At 38.6% G+C, this 19675-nt stretch overlaps 1 protein-coding gene across 1 annotated transcript in view; it reads right to left on the bottom strand.

The window, feature by feature from the left end:
• Positions 1-19675, bottom strand: part of LOC130073985 (protocadherin-9-like) — a gene marked incomplete at its 5' end in the record, with an annotated part of 213532 nt that overhangs the window by 84193 nt on the left and 109664 nt on the right. Inside the window, one exon of the mRNA XM_056239441.1 lies at positions 7411-7612. Coding sequence (XP_056095416.1) covers positions 7411-7612 — 202 coding nt within the window. The remainder of the gene's footprint in view (positions 1-7410; positions 7613-19675) is intronic.

The raw sequence follows: 19675 nt of genomic DNA on the forward strand, positions 1-19675 counted from the left end.
GCACAATTATATAGTTAGATGTTTTGTTAGAGTCTTTCACAAGAGAACATATTCACCCACATTATTCCGCCCATCTGTGACTGTGACATCAGATCATTTTGTTCCACTTTTATCTATCGCTGTATCGTTTAAAAATCTTTTGCATTTTATCAGCTCGTTTTACGTCAGGTTTTCAGCGACGCTCGTCTTTATAAGGCCCGCTGCTGTGAGGATGACGGTTCACGAACTGAGTTCCGTTCCAACCTGAAGTCTTCAAAAACGGTTACAAAACACGACACATCTTTCCGTTAGACTCCACCATCAACTTCCCAGCGAACGGAAGCTGTGCTCTTGAATAATATGAGAGGATTTGCGCTCTCATGGGGTCTTGTAGCACACAAACCATACATGTTTTATTTAAAGGCACTTTATAAAACCAAACTCTCAAGAATAGGAGCAAAACTAAAAGAAAAGAATGAAGTGGTACGACGATTTGCAATCCATTTATTCTAGTAAACGGACTCGCTAGAAAAAAAAAATGCTTTGGGTGTGTTTTTAACCAATTCCAATGCAACAAATAGCATAATGCATGCCACAAATGATCAAGTGATCTGTGGTTTAACATTTAAATATACTGTAAGGTTTAATTAATGGGGTTTTCTGCTACACACGCTTCACTAAAGATACCGATCGTTTACCCAGGAACCCCCTAAAAGAGAATACCACTTCAGACGATTTAATCTTTAATGATGTGAACTGAACTATAAACCCAAGGCATTGAATCATGCATCAATAAATAAACAGCTACGGTTTATTGTATGTCCGTCTGGTGTATTTAACTAGTCACCACCATCTCAACCACCAATTATAACCCAGAGTTATTAGATTACAAATTAAACTGTACATCTGCAGTGCAGCAACCGGAGAATGGATGTAGGTAATTATTCCACGGGACGTTGAAATTGCAAAGCATTTCAAATGCTTTTGCAAATACCCATAAGATTAGAATTAGCCTTTCGAGCTTTTAAATTGCACATATAAAGTCATGTCAGAAAATCTTACGCACACTCGCATCTTGATAAACACGTTCTTTTTTTAAATGTCAGAATGAAGTAGTGGCGCATGAAAGGCTGACCTACAATTAGCACCCGCTAGCTTAATACCTTTTGATTGAAAGCATAAAAATAATTAGTCAATCTGCATAATTGCTAATTAGATACTAATGCATATGTACTCGCAATTAACAACAGCTGCACGGAATAAAGGTAGAATAAATTCACTTCTGAATGGCAAAGCAAGTATAAGGCACATATTGGCTCACAAACACAACTGCTGCAGCTTGTATATTAGCTCGCAGTCGCTTTCTTACAAATGCATCACGTTGTTTTTTTCAAACCCTCGAATTGTGGAGCTTAACCATATCCCGTAATTATCATCTCAGAGGGTTGCTTTTGTTCGCATGTTTTTTTGTGGCGAAGGAAATCAGCTTTCTGAAGCCTACACATGTCGGGATCTCCCGCCGAGTCCAAATGGAACCCACTCAGACACTTGCTTCCCTGTGTTCTTAAGTTGTTGCCAGGAATTGACGTTGACAGTCCTGTCAACAGCGTTCAAAAACCCAAAGCTCGCGGTTCTACGTGACGACTGCGAGAGCTAACAAACAACTTTAATGCTCGAGCAGGGGTAAAACACCGAAGAAAAGGAAATAAAAAAAGTCAACTTTTTGGAGATTAATTCAATCTGCACAACAACCTGCAACCCTCAGTTCCCCTGTGGTTGGTACAGATCATCAGAAGTTGACAAATTAATCCTCACAGCCAGTTTTCACAGAAGACTGCTCCCTGAACTCGCGGAGCATGCAGGCATAGAGAGATTTGTGCGGCACACAATGGCTCCGCACACTAGAAGTCAGCGTTCCATGGCGTCTGAGCGCAGAAGACCCACAGAGCCGTCGCTTTTCACCCGCTATTGTTAACTGCGCTTCAGAAAGAGCATTGTGTGACATTTCTGGGTTTAGGTAGATGTAAAGCTCAAGGTTTCACATAATCTGTGACCTTGAATAAGGCTCTGTATATTTGTACACGGCTCTCGGGAATACTGGATTCTGATTGGTTAGTCGCAGCATTCTGTGGTCCTACATTTGTGTAATGACTCTAAACCGTAGACCTGAACTTTTGATTTCCTACAGACATGTAAAAGTTTGGGGTCGGTAAGAGATTTTCAATGCTCTTGAAAGAAGTCTTTTATGCTCACAAAGGCTGCATTATTTCTATGAAAAAATACGGTAAAACCCATACTATTGTGAAATATTAAAGGGTTAGTTCACCCAAAAATGAAAATGATGTCATTAATGACTCGCCCTCATGTCGTCCCAAGCCCGTAAGACCTCCGTTCATCTTCGGAACACAGTTTAAGATGTTTTAGATTTAGTCCGAGAGCTTTCTGTCCCTCCATTGAAAATGTATGTACGGTATACTGTCCTTGTCCAGAAAGGAAATAAAGACTTCATCAAAGTAGTCCATGTGACATCAGTGGGTTAGTTAGAATGTTTTGAAGCATCGCAAATACATTTTGGTCCAAAAATAACAAAAACTAGGACTTTATTCAGCATTGTATTGTCTTCCGGTTCTGTTGTGGATCCGCGTTCAGTGACGTAAGACGCTGCTGACGTGTGTCTGGTGTGTGTGTGTATTCTGGTTCTGTTGTGGATCCGCGTTCAGTGACGCCGCTGACGTAAGACGCTGCTGACGTGTGTCTGGTGCGTCCGTGTATTCGGGTTCAAATAAATATGGCTGGGCAAATAAATGCAAGTTTTCCTCTGTGTGGAAATCCTTAGACATGTTTGCGAAGATTGTTTTGTTTCCAACGTGCGTCTCCCTCAGACTGTAGACGAAGCTCGGGCGCACCAGACACACGTCAGCAGCGTCTTACGACCCTTTTCTTTTCATACATTTAAAAATGTAATTTATTCCTGTGATCAAATCTGAATTTTCAGCATCATTACTCCAGTCTTCAGTGTCACATGATCCTTCAGAAATCACTCTAATATGATGATTTGCTGCTTAAAAATTTGTATTTTATTTTTATCAATGTTAAATGAATGAAACAGTGAAATGAAATGAAAACAGTTGTGCTGTTTCATATTTTTTGTGGAAACTGTGATATATATTTTTTTTATTCTTTGATGAATAGAAAGTTCAAATCAATTGTACTCTCCTTTTGATTGATTTAATATGTCATTGCTGAATACACTTTATAAAAGAAATAGTGCTGTCAAACGATTAATCACGATTAATCGCATCCAAAATAAAAGTTTGTGTTTACATAATATATGTGTGTGTACTGTGTATAATTATTTTGTATATAAATGCACACATGTATATATTTAAGAAAAATATGTTATTTATACATAAAATGTTTATATTTATATAAAATATACATTATATATAGGCTACATTCAATTCAATTCAAATTTATTTGTATAGCGCTTTTCAAAAAATACACATTGTTTCAAAGCAGCTTTACAGAAAGTGCATTTCAGAAATGTACATTGAAAAAATACAATTAGTTAATCATGTATTAATTTAGGGCATAACATATCGCCGGCATCGAATCGTCTCTTCACAGGCGTTTAGTCATCTCATACATTCAGTCTATATACAGTATATACATGCAAATATTTCTTGAATACACATGCATGTGTGGGTATTTATGTATTAAAAATAATTATACACAGTACTCACACATATATTATGTAAACACAAACTTTTATTTTGGATGCGATTAATCGCGATTGATCGTTTGAGAGCCCTAAAAAATATCTTACCAACCCCAAACTCTTTCATAGCCATAATGATTTTTTATACTGTAGAAACTGTATATTTTATTCCCTACCCATCACAGAAAACTTTCTGCATTTTTTTACATAAAAAAAAAAAACATCACTTGGTATGATTTATAAGCTGTTTTCCGCATGGGGACCGAAAAAATGTCCCCACAAGGACAAGGATTTCGGATATTGCCATCTTTGTGGGCACATTTCGTTCCCATAATGTAGGGTTTACCAGGCCCCATATACTGTAAACACACACACACACACACACACACACACACACACACACACACACACACACACACACACACACACACTTCAAAGAGAAGCCAGTTCTTAAGTTGAGTAAGAAACTTTTTTTGCTGCACTGCAGTGCTCTCAGAGTCTGTGCAGCAGAACTTAGATAAACTTTGTGATATGCTTAATTAATGAAACTGGTGTGTGTGTATGAACATCTCAGACTTTTATCAATGCACACCAATCCATACTGAGGCCAATGGGCAAGGCTCGATATCACAGACCGAAGCGAGCAGACTTTGTTCGCTCAGGGTTCATTTCTGATCACATCTGTCCATCTTTCAGCCAGTTAGTCAGAAATGACTCATCTTTAAACTTTGACTTTGGTGGGAACATCCATCCCAGCTGTCTATAGCTACACCTATTCATTGAAATCTTAACATTTGATTTGGAAGTAGCAAATGTCGAGTTTCATATTCCCTGTGCTACTGAAATCTCGGACGTAAAAGAAACTCAGTTGGATTTGTTCATCTCATCTCTTACTGACCTCTAATTGATGTTGCCATCCGAGCCTAGTGATGCTCCCAATATAGCCCCTGTGTGTGTCCAATATTTGATTATGCGCCGGTCTCCATGGCACCACGGCCATTTGTGTGCTAATTAATTACCAGGCTTAAGAGCTTGTAGATAATTGGTGTGTACACCACCATCAATTCCATTAAAAAGAGCAATTATCACCTACCTTATGCAAATGATTGTTTCAGAGCCCCCCCCCCCCCCCCTCCTCCTCCTCCTCAAATTAAAAGGAGACACTTGAGTCTTGCCACTCTGCACTAGATCACACTTTCAATAATCATATTAATAGCAAGAAAAGTCTCACAGATACACGTGTGTGTCGTTTATCTTTAGAGACCGATGAAAGGTGCATGAAAAATCCTTCTGCAAAAAAACTGCACGGACTCTTCTGAGTGCACTATACAGTACACAGACGCGCTCAAATGAATCGTGAGGCGCAAACGCACACGTGTTAACTATCGCTGACCTTGGGCGACACAGGTGCTGGAGCAGATCTATGGCTCTCTGTGATGGGAAAAGTAGGTCACGGAGTTCTACCGCTGGAAATATAAAAACTGAACATCTTTGCCGCATGAGACCCCAACAGGGAAATCATGGCTAAATAAATCAAGTGTGTGCTGAGACCGATAGAGCTACACACTCTCAGCCCAGAGAGACGTGACTGACCATTAGCGTATAAATACACATACTTCCATCACGGCTCTCACGCAGGAAGTGACCTCAAACCCTACGGTGACAAATTAAGGACAAAGATGTTTTCTTTTGACCGACCTTTCCTAGTTTTCCTCAAGGTGAGAATGAAGGTTCTTGTGGTTGATATCGCTTAGATGAACAATGCTACAAACGGTGTTTTCCCTTCAGTTCAACTCTCTTTCTTTCACACATGCACACACTACTGCTTTTATTTCTTTATTTCTTGTTTTGCATTAATCTAAACCATAGATTTTGGGGGCCTTTTCTGAGCATTATTCAGGTCATATTTCACCCCAAAATCAAAAGAAACAACAAATTATATTTTGCTGAAAGAGTATAATTATTAAACTATTTTAGCTTTTGTTTTTGTATTATGATATTATTTTTAGGAAAATGTAGTACTCCCCCCCCCCAAAAAAAAAAAAAAACTCTGATAACCACAATGCAAAAAAATATTAAAATTAAAGATATTTAAATTGCAAAGTGATTTTATATTATGGTAGCATTTATTTTTTTATTATTATTTAATTTTAAATTTAACATTTTTATGAAAGTATTCAATCATTATTTTACTCTTTAGATTGTGAACATGTTGTGCCGCAAAAATAATGTGACAAATACGCAAATAAAAAAAAATGGCCCTAATAGCTATCTTCATCATCTTAAAATATTAAAATATTTCCCTTTTGATTTTGGGGTGAAATATGACTGGAAATGTGAGATTCACCCATTTATACACTGTAAAAAAAAACGTTAAATTTACAGGAAAACCCTGGCAGCTGTGGTTACCAGAGTTTTCCTGTTAAAAATACGGTAGTTTTAGGTTTTACAACTTTTAACCGTATATAATTTTACAGCAATAAACCGTATTTCATTATCTGATATAATGTTAATATACTGACCTTTTAAAGTATTAATATCTGTTTTTTTTCCATTGTAATACACTGACAGTCAACAGTCACAGCAGTGATAAGAGTCATATGGTCAACCAAAGCTCATCATAAGCAGCTCTTCCACAAGAAAGTTAATACTAATATACATAAGCTGCACAGTGTCATTCACACAAACATTAAACACCATCATGGTAACTTTTTGAAATTTAAAAAATGCAATAAGCATTAATTTAACAACATTAAATGTAACATAAAACCCTATTGTACATAACTGATTAGAAAAAAACTAAGGAAATTATGAAGAAACAGTTATTTAAAAACAAAATATATCAAATGTGAAGTGTCACGCAGGGAATTGTGGGAATGTCAATTTACATTTTTTCACTGTAAATTATACAATGACTTGTTCTTTTTCACTTCCAAAAACTGTAAATTTAATGGTATTTTACAGTAAAATTAAATTAAATGTACCATTATATATATCACAGTTATTTACCGTATATAGTAAGGAAACTTTCTGTTAACCAATTAACAGTTTTTCACAGTAGCATTTTTACAGTGTTTTACCGTTAAAATCACGATCATTTTTTACAGTGTACCATCTATAAAACAATGTCTACTAGTAGAATCATACAAACCAGACTCATTTTGCCATCTAAAAGTCCTAACCAGACACAAGAAGTGTGAGACATCTGGCTTTCCATTTCCTGCCTCCATCTATAGTGAATCCCACTGATCAACATACATTGTACAACACATATATTCTGATTAATAGGCATTATGTCACTATGCACAGTATCAGAGTTCAGTGTGTAAAGCAAAACACAGTACAATAAACTTTGCCAAAAAAAGCTTATTTACAGCATTACACATGAATTCTGAATCTCTTAATGCGCATACTGCATTTCTGCACAAATATAGGCATAATTATGCAATTTTGCCTCTACCCATCTCTTATTTATTACAGCTATATTCACTTGTGCAAACTTCTTTCAGTGCATCGTGAGAGCACTATTTACATTGGGAACTGTTATTGCAGAACATTAAATTGTCGTACAGTACATATTGAATGGGAAGGCGAATAATGAAAACTATCATCTGTGATGTTCATCTTCCTTTCTGGCTGCGCTCCTCCTGCTGGGTTCAGTTCAGAGAAGTGAGAGAAGAGGAACGAGGACACATCTTTCAGCGCACACTCACCAGAGTTGGGGTCCGAGTTCCCGTCTGCTTCGGTCCTCTTGTCCGGAGAGGTCTGCTCGTAGAAGTCGTCCTGCGCCTGCACCAGAGGGAGAGGGTGTGAGAGGAGCGGGACACTGCCCACGGGCTCATGGTCCCCCAGCCCACTGTCACTGCAGCTTTCCTGAGACCCGTCCGGCAGGTGAAACGTGACGCGCCGCTGAGACTACAACACCAGAGAGCAGAGAGACAGAGACACGCGTTAATGCTCGTCTCAGTGTTTCTCAATCAACCAGCCACTTTCAGCGGATTGATTATTAATTGCAAATTGAATGGGTATTTGTTCACTTTTATAGAAATGAACAAATAGGATGTTTTGGATTTGATTTGGTCAAAATTGTCCCTGAGCACAGCAAACACAAGTCACGTTTCACATTACGAAGCTCTCTTCTCTACAGAGCATGCGTGTGGTATCATGCACACAGTGATGCGCTCTGAATGCAGCGTAAAGCGCTAATGGTATGATGTGTTGTTCACTAAAATAATGACATAAAAGCATTTAATGTGTGTGAGAAGATGAGCAATTGTACTATATTTAGAGAGAGAGAAAGATAGAAGGAGATAGATAAAGTATATGCTGGTCAAAAGTTCGGGGTCATTACGATTATTAAATGTTTCTAGAAGAAGTCTCATTTAAAAAAAAAAAAAAAAATCTATTATTTTAGATATTTGCCAAAGCAACATTTTCATTTAGTTTAACTTGAAGTACTAAAACAACTAAAACTAAAGATGAATAATTAAATAATAATAACAATGCTGACAAAAGCACACAAAAAATACTACAACTTTTAAAACTAAAACAAATTCAAAATGTAATAAAAACTATAATAGTATTTCAATTGTACTAAAATAATATTGATATGATTACATTGTTGTCATTTGTAAGTCTCTTTGGATAAAAAAGTATGCTAAATGACAATATTTTTTTCTTCAACAATTTATTGATAATTATTATTATTATATTTTTCAGTGGTAAAATATATTATCTATATTACTATTTTCCTGTGATCAAAGCTGAATTTTCAGCATCATTACTCCAGTCTTCAGTGTCACATGATCCTTCAGAAATAATTCTAATATGATTTGCTGCTCAAGAAACATTTATGATTATTATCAATGCTGAAAACAGTTTTTTTGTGGAAAAATCAGGATTCTTTGATGAAGAGCAGTATTTATTTGTAATTTCTGTAACATTATAAATGCATTTATTGTCACTTTTGATCAATGTGATGCGTCCTTACCAAATAAAAGTATACATTTCTTAAAAAAAACAAAAAAAACCCTGACCTCAAACTTTTGAACGGTATTATTGTATGAGTTGCTGTAGGTATCTGCTGCCGGCTGGTTGGCACAGGCTCTGCCCACAGCGCTGGTAGGCGTCAGAGGAACACCACTGCTGGGTTGGCACGGCCCGGCCAGAGTCCTAGTTCACATGCCATGTGCTCCCACTGGGCACAGAGGCTCAAAGCAATGTGAAGCTTCCGGCATCACCTTTGAAACGGTTTGACTATAAAGCATGCGTGAACCGTCCTGCATCTGCAAGCTTTTGATCGTTTATGCAATGAATTATGCTTAATCCAACATGCCTGTCCGCATAACCTCTCCCACGTGATTCCACACATGCAGTTTTAACCAAGTTGCTTTTAAAAAAAATATTTCTGCATTGCTGATCTCAGTCACTTGCTAATTTTGAGCATACTCCAAGAAAATCTAATGACATTTCACAAAGTCCAGTACGGAGCTCTCCGCTAACCTTTCTGAGCGGGAAGTTGTCTTTTTTTGCAACATCTCTTTCGACTGTCTTAGACGACTCGGCTGTAATTATTGGCAAAAGCAAAGGTCAGCCAATCTCAGCGCTATGCAAATGACCTCATTATATAATTTGGGGCATTTCAGAAAGCAAGTGACATTCAATTAGAGGTATAAAAAAAAAAAACAGTAGCTTCAGCGCGACAGCCTGAGCTACAGAACACTTTAGCTGGACAAACTCTGTTCTCAGATCTCTGGCCTCAGAACTATTTCACTGACCTTTACACCTTTTGACCACTCGCATCACAAATTCATCATGCAAGAAAGCATGGGAAATATTTGCTTATAGTAATTAATGGGGGAAAAAGTTTCAGGCCAAGAGACAAACTGTCAATTTACCAGTCATTCGTTGCTTGAATTACCATGAAATAACAAGATATGCTGTGAAAAGTTATAGAATAAGTTCACAAGTGAAATAAACTCAATCGAGTTGGTGGCACGGCCTGTTTAAAGTGTCAAATTGAGTCTTTATCAAAGAGACTGCTTGAAAGTGTGTGCACATACTGTATGTACACTATTGTGTGTGTCTATTAGTTCATCGATAAACTATATCAAACCAATTACCTTGTTTAATGTAGCCAATATTCCATTTGATTTACTGTCCGTCCGGAGTCTGATTGACACCACTGCAACTAGTCTCACACACCATTTAGTAATATGTGCTCTATAAACCACAAGTCCTTTTATTCATATGATATGCTTGGGTTCTCCCAAAACCACACGATATATTAATCTCTCATATCACAATACGATATCATCAAAGCAATATTGTGTGTAGATCACCTTACAGAGTGAAATACTACACCTTTCTAACCTGAAGGATGTCCCAGTGTGATACGCAGAACGCATTGGTGTGCAAACCAGCATGAAATGAACACACAGGTATGTGATCACACAGTTCTATTATAAAGTAGATATTAATGAATCATGGTTGCTTATACTCCTGATGTTTTAAATATCAGTTGATGCATGAATGCATGTGTGTATATATGTAAAAAAGGACTTTCTGGTAAGTTTACACCACTTTTATTATTGATTGCTATTAGGATTTGAAGAGAGTTTCAACCAGTATAACAAAAAGTGCTTATAAAAAACAATGCCTACCCTAGCATCATATCTAGCAAAAAACTGTATGCAATTATGCTTCTCATATAAGTGTATAGTTTCTTATTTTAGGACAAATACGCTTATCTACATATTCCTCGTATTAAGCCACCAGAAAATAAATATGAGGAATTGTTTTTGTGACAATTCGACATACTGGCTGATCTCGAGGGACACATTGACCTGCGCGGTTTATCAAAAATATGCAAAGAAAAACAGCTGAATAATCCCATTTTCAATGGTACGAAAATATATTTTTAATAAAAGGGTGCAAAATACAGCGTTATGGCCAGTAAGACATGTGTATGGTACATTTTCTCAAATCCCAAAAAGTTAATACAGGACCCCATGTGCATCCGCCTCACACTGAAAGTCAATGTGGGCATATCTCTATGTGTGTGTGTTTGTGCGTTTGCCCAGCAGTCACTCACTGCTGTATTAGCATAAGACCAGCTTAAACCTTCGCCACTGCCAATTTACACGCAATCATGGCTTATCATGCTTGTCAGCCCATATTAGCGGCGTGTTTTTATATTGTAACGGGCCAAACGCGCTGGCGACGGCACCGGCGCTAAGCTAACACACTCGCTTTCAGCTAAGATGTTTGCCCTCGTCAAAGTCCACAGAATCAGTGTCACAGAAGTTTCCCACTCAAAGACGCGAGACCCGATCATGCCGCCCGGTTCCCTCACTCGGGGCTCAGGAGCGAAGAAAGAAAAGAAGAAAAAAAAAGAAAGTGGACGCATCTAAAGCACTTTTCAAAAAAAAAAAAAAAAAGGAGACATCTTTGGCTGCGAGTAAATAGGCAATTACGGCGTGCATAAACAAATCAGAGAACGTGCAGATCTTTAATGAGTTACATTTCCTACATTTCAGGCTTATGTCAGTTTTTCTAAGGAGGAATTTCAGGGCTTGCTTATGAGTGCTTCACATCCAGTAGAGTAGTGCTTAATGGATTTGCGTTAAGTCTGGGTTTAACCTAGCCTCCTGCTCGGCAAAAAGTCATCGCCGTCTGAGGACTGTTATCGCGGTTTAGCGGCAGATCAGGTCTCTGTGTAGAGATTAGCACCAGAGTTTGCTGGAACTTTCCAGAGAATGTCACAAAACCTCAGAGCATCTTCTGTAATTCTGTCGGAGGCACAACAAATCTGCCTGGAGTTCATTCCCTGCCGTTTCTGTTCTTAACATGATGAATTAAGTCCGAATCGGGAACATTTCCCATTTAGGGTCAGTATCCTCTTTCTTTTCTTTTTTTTTCTTGCAGTCGGATGCTACATGTCTGAGACATAATAGACTGCTGTTTCTGACTGGATCTCATGGGACGATTCACTGGCAAGCACACCTTCCGCTTCCTCCATCCTTCAGTGTTTCTCCCTAACAACATCCTTGATTCCCACCGTAGGAAGCATGCTGTCGGAAATATACCAATATATATATATCATAACCAGGTGTGAAATTTCCAGGGATAATTTCTGCAATGAAATGAATGTGCAAAAAAAAAAAAAAACAGCCACTGAGGACATCTCACGCATAATTTACAGTCGGCCTTTCACGAGCGCAAAATAAACACCTGTGTGGACGTTAAACATGAAATACTCATTTGATTTGAAAACACTTTATAAGTTTACCTCTATATGACCTTAAAGCTTCTGCTAAGACAACATGGATGTTGCATGATATAAGAGACGTGAAAGTAACGTCAGTTTCAGATACGCAGAACAACATTGCCATGAACAATAGAGATTAGGAATATGCCACAATTACTTAAAGGAGCTGTATGTAAGAACTGTATTTCAATTAGGCCTAATCATAAAATGGCCCTGATGTGTCTCTAGACATTAAGAAATCATGTTCATTTCAAATACTTATATCACTGACAACAGTAGTACGGCCACGATATTGTCATTTAAAAAGTGAAGTTGCAGCCCTCAACTGATGTTGATGTTGTCATCTTGTGTTTTGGCCTGAAGCCCCACCCTCCACCTATCTACCAATCACGAAGTCAGTAGTGTTTCGGCATCCGGGTTGCCAGCTCTGCTCTAGTTGAAAGCTCCTTGTAGCAGCCTACGTTCCTGCTGGATCCTGCAGCCTATCTGGCAACCTCGAGTCAGGGGGGAGGGGGAGGGGATACACCGCTCTACAGTAATTTGAAAGTGATTGCAGTACCAGTTTTGGCCACAAAACTATCTACAGTATCTTCAGCTGTATCTTACATACAGCTCCTTTAATCATCTTACATTTAATTTAGTCAGAATACACAGCTACTTTTGAACATGAGAATAATGATTTTTGCCTACATTATCTACCATTCAAAAGTTTGGGGTGGGTAATATTTGTCAATCTTTTTGAAGAAGTCTCTAATGGTCAACAAGGCTGCGTTTATTTGATCAAAACACAGTCAAATTTGATTGTTTCCTATTTGAATATACTATTTTATTCCTGTGATGCAAAGCTAAATCTAAATCAGTCTTCAGTTTCACATGATCCTACAGAAATCATTCTAATATGCTGATTTGCAGCTCGAGAAACATTATTATTATCAATGTTGAAAACAGTTTTAAATTATTGTGGAAACCATATTTTTCAGGATTCTTTAATGAACAGAAAGATTGATTTAGAATAGAACTCTTTTTCGTAACATGTCGCTTTTGATCAATTGAATGCATTCCTGCTGAATAAAAGTATGAATTTCTTCTTACTGTCCCAAAACTTTTGAATAGTAAAAGGGTCTAACCAATCAAACCATGAACCCCTGATTTGGATAGAAAGATTTTTTTTTACATCCAGTATGACACACTGCTCGTTTTAGCTAGGTGTCATTGTGTAGTGTGCGCTTGCTAAACCAACACACACACTTAAAAGAAGAAAAGAAAGCCGTAATAGCGCAATCAGCAAATCACTCAAACACAGTGATTAATATAGCCACGCAATGACTCACACGTGTAGGTAGACGCACACATGAAAAGAAAAAGGGCAAGATTTTTACAGTTTGAGGTTTGGTCTCAGCGTGGATATTTCCATAGCAGCCCCGGTGTGCTTTTCATTCGCAAGGCGATTGCTCAGATTCTTCAAGGAAAAAGAGGGAACGTCTACCACCTCACTGCATGCTTCCAACCTCGCACACTTGAGAAAATAATCCAATCCAACAACACCTCGCCACCTGCTGAAACAATGCGGCTCTTCAGAACCATCAACGTCTACACACGAGAATACATCAAGATGATCCTACACCACACAACTATCAATACAGAACCGAATTATTTCAAGACACTCACCCCCAGTTTCACAGACAAGCTTAAGCTTTGTCCTTACTAAAATGCATGTTTGAACTGAAAGCAACCATGATTTTGTCTCAAGATGCACACAAGTAATGTTTTTTTTTTCTTTCTGGGACGTTTATAAAAGCTACTTAGATGTCCTAATTAAACTAAGGCCTAAATCAAGCTTAATCTAAGCCCTATGTGAAACTGGTTATGAATTCTTCTGCCAATGCAACACAGGACATTTGAGAGTCTGCCATTCACCATCATCTCTGTTCCGTGGTTGTTAATTGGTTAAAAATGTGTTCTTAATTTGTCCAATACATGTCCAGTATCAGCTATATTTATATTTGACCACGTTTAAATCCATTAGGTTCTCTCTCTAAATCAATACAGAAAACCTAGAACTCGCAGACTGAATTGATGAGAGCGAAAAACGGAGCTTTGTGAAATAATACAAGGACAATAAAATAAATACATAACTTATAATAAAACATAAATATGTCCATGGACTGTATGCTTGTTATGAGGGACCTTATTCAAATAAATAAAATAAAAACACTCTAAATGGTTAAAAAGATCAATAAATCCATGCTATTACTTGCTGCTTGTTATAAGTGGCCTTTATAAAAAAGGATAAAACAAAATAAAACACTACATAAAATTAAAAAAAATTAAAAAAACAGTGAATTGACAGATGAATAAAGTGTTACATTCTATACAATTCCCATACCTCAAAACACTAACACAGGTTTTCACACTGATGCAATAAGTGAGATCTTGAAGAAGCAAACAGCTCCATGTGTTCACTGCTGAATATGAACTGGACAGTCAGACTCATTCAAACGCATGGCTTTATTATGTACATGAACTGCATACTTGAACCAATAAAAGGGATTCTCTTTTTAACAGTTGCTCAGATCTGTCATCTCTTTCTGCACCCTTGTTTGTGGCTTTTCTCTGGGGGAAAAGAATAGCCAGTTAAACCTGACTGCAAGAATAACTTGGGAGAACTGCCAAGAGTGTTTGTGAAATACTAGATATATAGATACAGTACACACACAGGCACTTTTTTTTTGAAAGCATCACTGTTGCTGAAGCTCAATACGCGGGAGATATATATCCTGCTTTATGGAGGTGTTTTTATGGAGTGAAACAGAGTCTGGAGTCATAATAAAAGGCTGTCTGCCCTCTGTTGGTGTGAGTGCGCTACTGCAGCAGATGAAGATGGACGCTGCATGCATTGCCTTTTCTAGCCCTCTTTCTTTTCATCGTCCCTTCTTTTTTATCTACTTAAATCGCATCCCTTCTCTATTATCTAGTCTCGGCTCTCTCTCCACCTCGTTTCCGGCTCACATCAGAAGAGAAGGGTTCTGCGTGCAGCGCCGAAGGCCTCGTTCGGTTCGTTCTCTGTAGTGTGGCTCTCAGCACATGTGTTCTCTCGTAATGATCCCCTTGCTCCTCATTACAGGCAGAACGCTGTGACCTCCCTCTCATCGTACGGGCCCTTTCATTGGCCTCGTCAGCTCCGACGCCGGCCCGGGCCAATCTCAAGTCATCCGCAGTCACAGAAAACATCCTTAGGATTTTCGTCATCTGTCATAATGAGCTACAGCACAGATGAGGGCGACCGATACACCCCTACTGCTCGCGTCACGTCTTTTTGTACAGGACCAGCTCAAAACCTCTTTCATCACACAAACACACACACACTGGTCGACGTATTCATGAAACTGCAGCTTTAAAGTGGGCCTCCTCTCCCAGCGTCCCAAGAACAGACCCGAAACTGCTCTAACAGGCTGAGAGAAGAAGTGAATAAAACATGCGCTGTGCTCGCATTGTGTTTCCATTGTCAAATCCTGAGTTTGCTGCTCAGAGCTCCTCTGGACACTTGGACCTCGGCGTGAAAGCATGTGTAGACTCATCCTGGAGGAAATAGAAGAAATGTTCTGGTGGTGTGTGTGTGTGTGTGAGAGAGAGCGAGAAAGAGAGAGGATTTTTTAAGCATTTCTGAAGCCCCTCAGTGGCTTAGTGCAACAAAATGTGCAGATTTAAATATAAACAAGTAATTTAGGTGAACTTATCAACACTATATGAATGTATGGAATAATACATGAATTCTCCTTTTGGGGAGTAAGTAACCATAGTTTCTGCCAGAATACCTTAGTTACTTCATTTTAAAATTAAGTAACTTGCTATTAGTCATCACTACCTGAAAAAAAAATAGTAAAATAAATAAAAACAAGCAAAATGCAAACAAAGATTCTTAAATGTACCTATATTGATTTATTATGAATTCAGTGGTAAATAGTACTATTTGATTTTGTTATTGATTTGTTTAGCTTGTTTTGCAGCTGTTGTTAGGTGGTTATCCCATTTAAAAAATAATAATACTAATATCTTGGTCTATAGATATGGATCTTTCGATTTACACTTCTGTTCAAAAGATTGAGGTCAGTACTTTTTTTTTTTTTTTTGGGTGAAAGAAATCAATATTTTTTTCCAGCATTAAACTGATCAAAAGTGACAGTAAAGATATGTATAACTTTAAAAAAATATTTATATTTCTCTATTTCAGGTTTCCACAAAAATATATGGAGCAGCACAGCTGTTTTCTACATTGATAATAATAATCAAAAATGTTTCATGAGCAGCAAATCATCATATTAGAATGATTTCTGAAGGATCATGTGACACTGAAGACTGGAGTAATGCTGAAAATTCAGCTTTGCATCACAGGAATACATTACATTTTAAAATATATTCAAATAGAAAACATATTTTATAATATTCCTGTTTTTACTGTATTTTTGATTAAATACATGCAGCATTGGTGAGCATAAGTGACTTCTCTCAAAAACATTTTAAAAAACCTTACCGACCCCAAACTAGTGTATGCCTTATAGCCTATGGGATATTTTGCCCATTTTATCGTCAAAAATTCACACAGTTTGAGGTATAATTAACAACTGAAGCAGAAATGGTGCAGGATGTGTAACACACCACTAACCCAAACCCTAAGAATAATAAGAGTGATAATAACAGTTGTGCTGGTCGGGCAAGAACCACTATTAGCTGTAGCAAGTGTGATATTTTAGCAGAAACTATGGTTAGCATAGCGAAGTGATTAGCGTTGTTCCCTCTTGGCTAATTGTACTTTGCCACATTCTTGAACCTGAATTTTTCTGCATTCCTTCGCCAACAAGCTCTCTTTATTTTGTTCTCGCTATACTCTTTTTCCTCTCTGGCGCTGAGCCCAGCTGTGAGCGTCCAGCGCTGAGACTCAGCGAGTCCTCAACACTGCGGCGTAAAGGCTAGCTCTGAAACCCTCTTCTGATCTGCCTCAAAGCATTAGCTACACGCTAACAGCTCCTCACTGTGTGCTTCACTCAGTATGGAGTGACTGTAACAACCCGATTATATCTCCAGCGGTGGAGCCAAGAAAACGAAAGAGTTTGAAGCTGCTAGAGCTTCATTCCAACATATTTGCATAACCGTACTCATGTTTGAAACGGTAGGTTCCAATGCTGAATGCTAAACGGTTCAATGTTGTTCCAGTGTTAGTAAACGCAATGTTAAACCTAAAACCATCAAAAACATACAAGCCTAACCAGGCTGGGTGAGCATCTAACCACATTAGTGTGACGTTTTCAGCTGGCTAGCGGCTCCATACGCACTGCAGTGTGGATCAATGTGAGAACAGGCACGTGTGAACACCACATCATGTCATTTAATATTTCCACACAAGGTTTTGACTGCAAACCGCCGCGTGCACGATGTTAACGTGAGTTTCACATGCCGAGTAAAGATAGCCCTTATTGATTGTGAGCGCACTTCATACGGCGCTAAGTCCATGCAGTGCGATTCGAGAGGTAAAAACTCTAGACCCGCTGAAATAACGCTTATTTGCTCAATGAGAACGTGTTTTAGAGATGAGATGTAAATCGATGCAGAGCCACTTGACTCATTTCTCTCAGCAAGCCGACAGGCCACACAACGGCTCAGCTCTTTTGTTCTATCTCTCCTTCTCTCTCATTCACCGCTATGGTTCCTGTAAGTGCCTCTTTACCTTAAGCTATTATTGCCTGTGAATTTACTCATAATGCTTCTGCATGCACTGTGTTGAAATATACAACTATATCTACTACTGTAGATGCACTGAAGATGGCCGAGGCGCTCTGTACTGCTGACGGACTGATTTGCTCCTCTTACCCTTCCTCTTACTTCTGCATTCCCCACTTCTGTTTTAGCACCACCATCTGTCTTGTTTCCCTCAGAGAGAGTGAAAAGGTTTAAAGATCTGGAAGAGCGTCTGCATCTTTCAATCTGCAACACCGAGGCACATTAGCATATCACGGAGTCAGTAGCGGACGTATGCGGCACATCAAGACACAAAAATCACATTGTTCCCACTGTAGTCAGTAAAGATGCAAGCAGCCGATGTGAAACACTTTTTGTTTTTGATGCTATTGCTTCCCTCCATATGTCTAAAATAGGATTTTATTTACAAAAATCATGGGTGACTTAAAGTGGGCGCACATAATGCTGACTGACTCTCAGTACTAAATTAAGTTCTTTTTGCCGCTTAAAGAGTCAAACACACACACAATAATGTCAAAATGCCGGTCTTATTACTGTTGCCAAATTCTAGCTTAGAGCTGATTGGTTCTTTAAAATATGATTTCGCTCCTTATAGAAACTGGACGACTGCATGGACAAGAACAAAACCTCCCTCAAACAGCGGGCACAATACCCTCACTCAAACAACTTCCCCCCGCCTCTGACTTATTAAAGGTAAACAAACTGAGGGTGCAGGTGTGCTGAGGAATCAACTTATCATGGAAAAAATAACCCCATCAAACGACAACAACAAACATCCATCCTATTCCATACCTCAGCGATGAAAAGGCCAGAGTCTTCAGAAAAGGTCTGTGCTTCTGTCTATTTCCTCTTATTTATTTTTTTCTCCAAGCAGAGACCTGGGGCATGAGGCAATTTCATAACGGCCTGAAATATTGCAAAGGCCTCTTTACTGAGGTTAAACGGCGTACAATGGGCGCTCTCGTGCTACACAAATAGCGCTCGACATGCTGAGGTCCCCTCTCTCTCGCTCTGAGGAGACTGAAGCGCAGGCTCTGCTGCAAAAGAGATGCAGATAGGATGTGTCAGGAGTTCCTTGAATGACATGCCATCATCTGAAACGGGCCGTGACACGAGGTGAAGCAGCAGTGCTCTTGGAGAGAAGTGCTGCACCCTACGCTGCTTTGCTCTTAACCGCCCTACAAAGAGATGTGGTCGGAGAAGGAATGCATCAGAATGATGGAGATCCGCTTTGACACATTTCGAACTCTCGCACTGGATGGCCTCGGAGTCTGAGCCGAAGGCCTTCAGGGTTCTGTCTCTGTTCCAAACGACCACATAACATTCTGGATTTGCAAGGGATTTGACTCGCTCTGGTCTTGAATGCAAAGGACTTGTTAATTTCAGAGGAGCAGCAGAGCTGGAGAGAACGATGTGGGACCTTGAGTTCTGGAAGTGTTTTCTAATTTTTAGTTTTAAGCAGGGCCGTTAGGCTGCAGAATTAACTACAATAAATTAAATCAATGTAATCTCTTTTTAAGGCAAGAAAACAACTAAATAACATGCCTTTGTGTAATTATTTTTATGTGGATACTTTATAATGAGGGATGGATGGATGGATGGATGGATGGATGGATGGATGGATGGATGGATGGATGGATGGATGGATGGATGGATGGATGGATGGATGGATGGATGGATGGATGGATGGATGGATGGATGGATGGATGGATGGATGGATGGATGGATGGATGGAAGACAGATAGATAGATAGATAGATAGATAGATAGATAGATAGATAGATAGATAGATAGATAGATAGATAGATAGATACTGAGGATATTATAGATAGATAGATAGATAGATAGATAGATAGATAGATAGATAGATAGATAGATAGATAGATAGATAGATAGATAGATAGATAGATAGATACTGTGGATATTATAGATAGATAGATAGATAGATAGATAGAT

The sequence above is a fragment of the Rhinichthys klamathensis genome, unplaced genomic scaffold (assembly GCF_029890125.1).
Source record: "Rhinichthys klamathensis goyatoka isolate OS25496 unplaced genomic scaffold, OSU_Roscu_1.1 h1tg000563l_1, whole genome shotgun sequence".
In the NCBI taxonomy this organism is placed as follows: domain Eukaryota; kingdom Metazoa; phylum Chordata; class Actinopteri; order Cypriniformes; family Leuciscidae; genus Rhinichthys; species Rhinichthys klamathensis.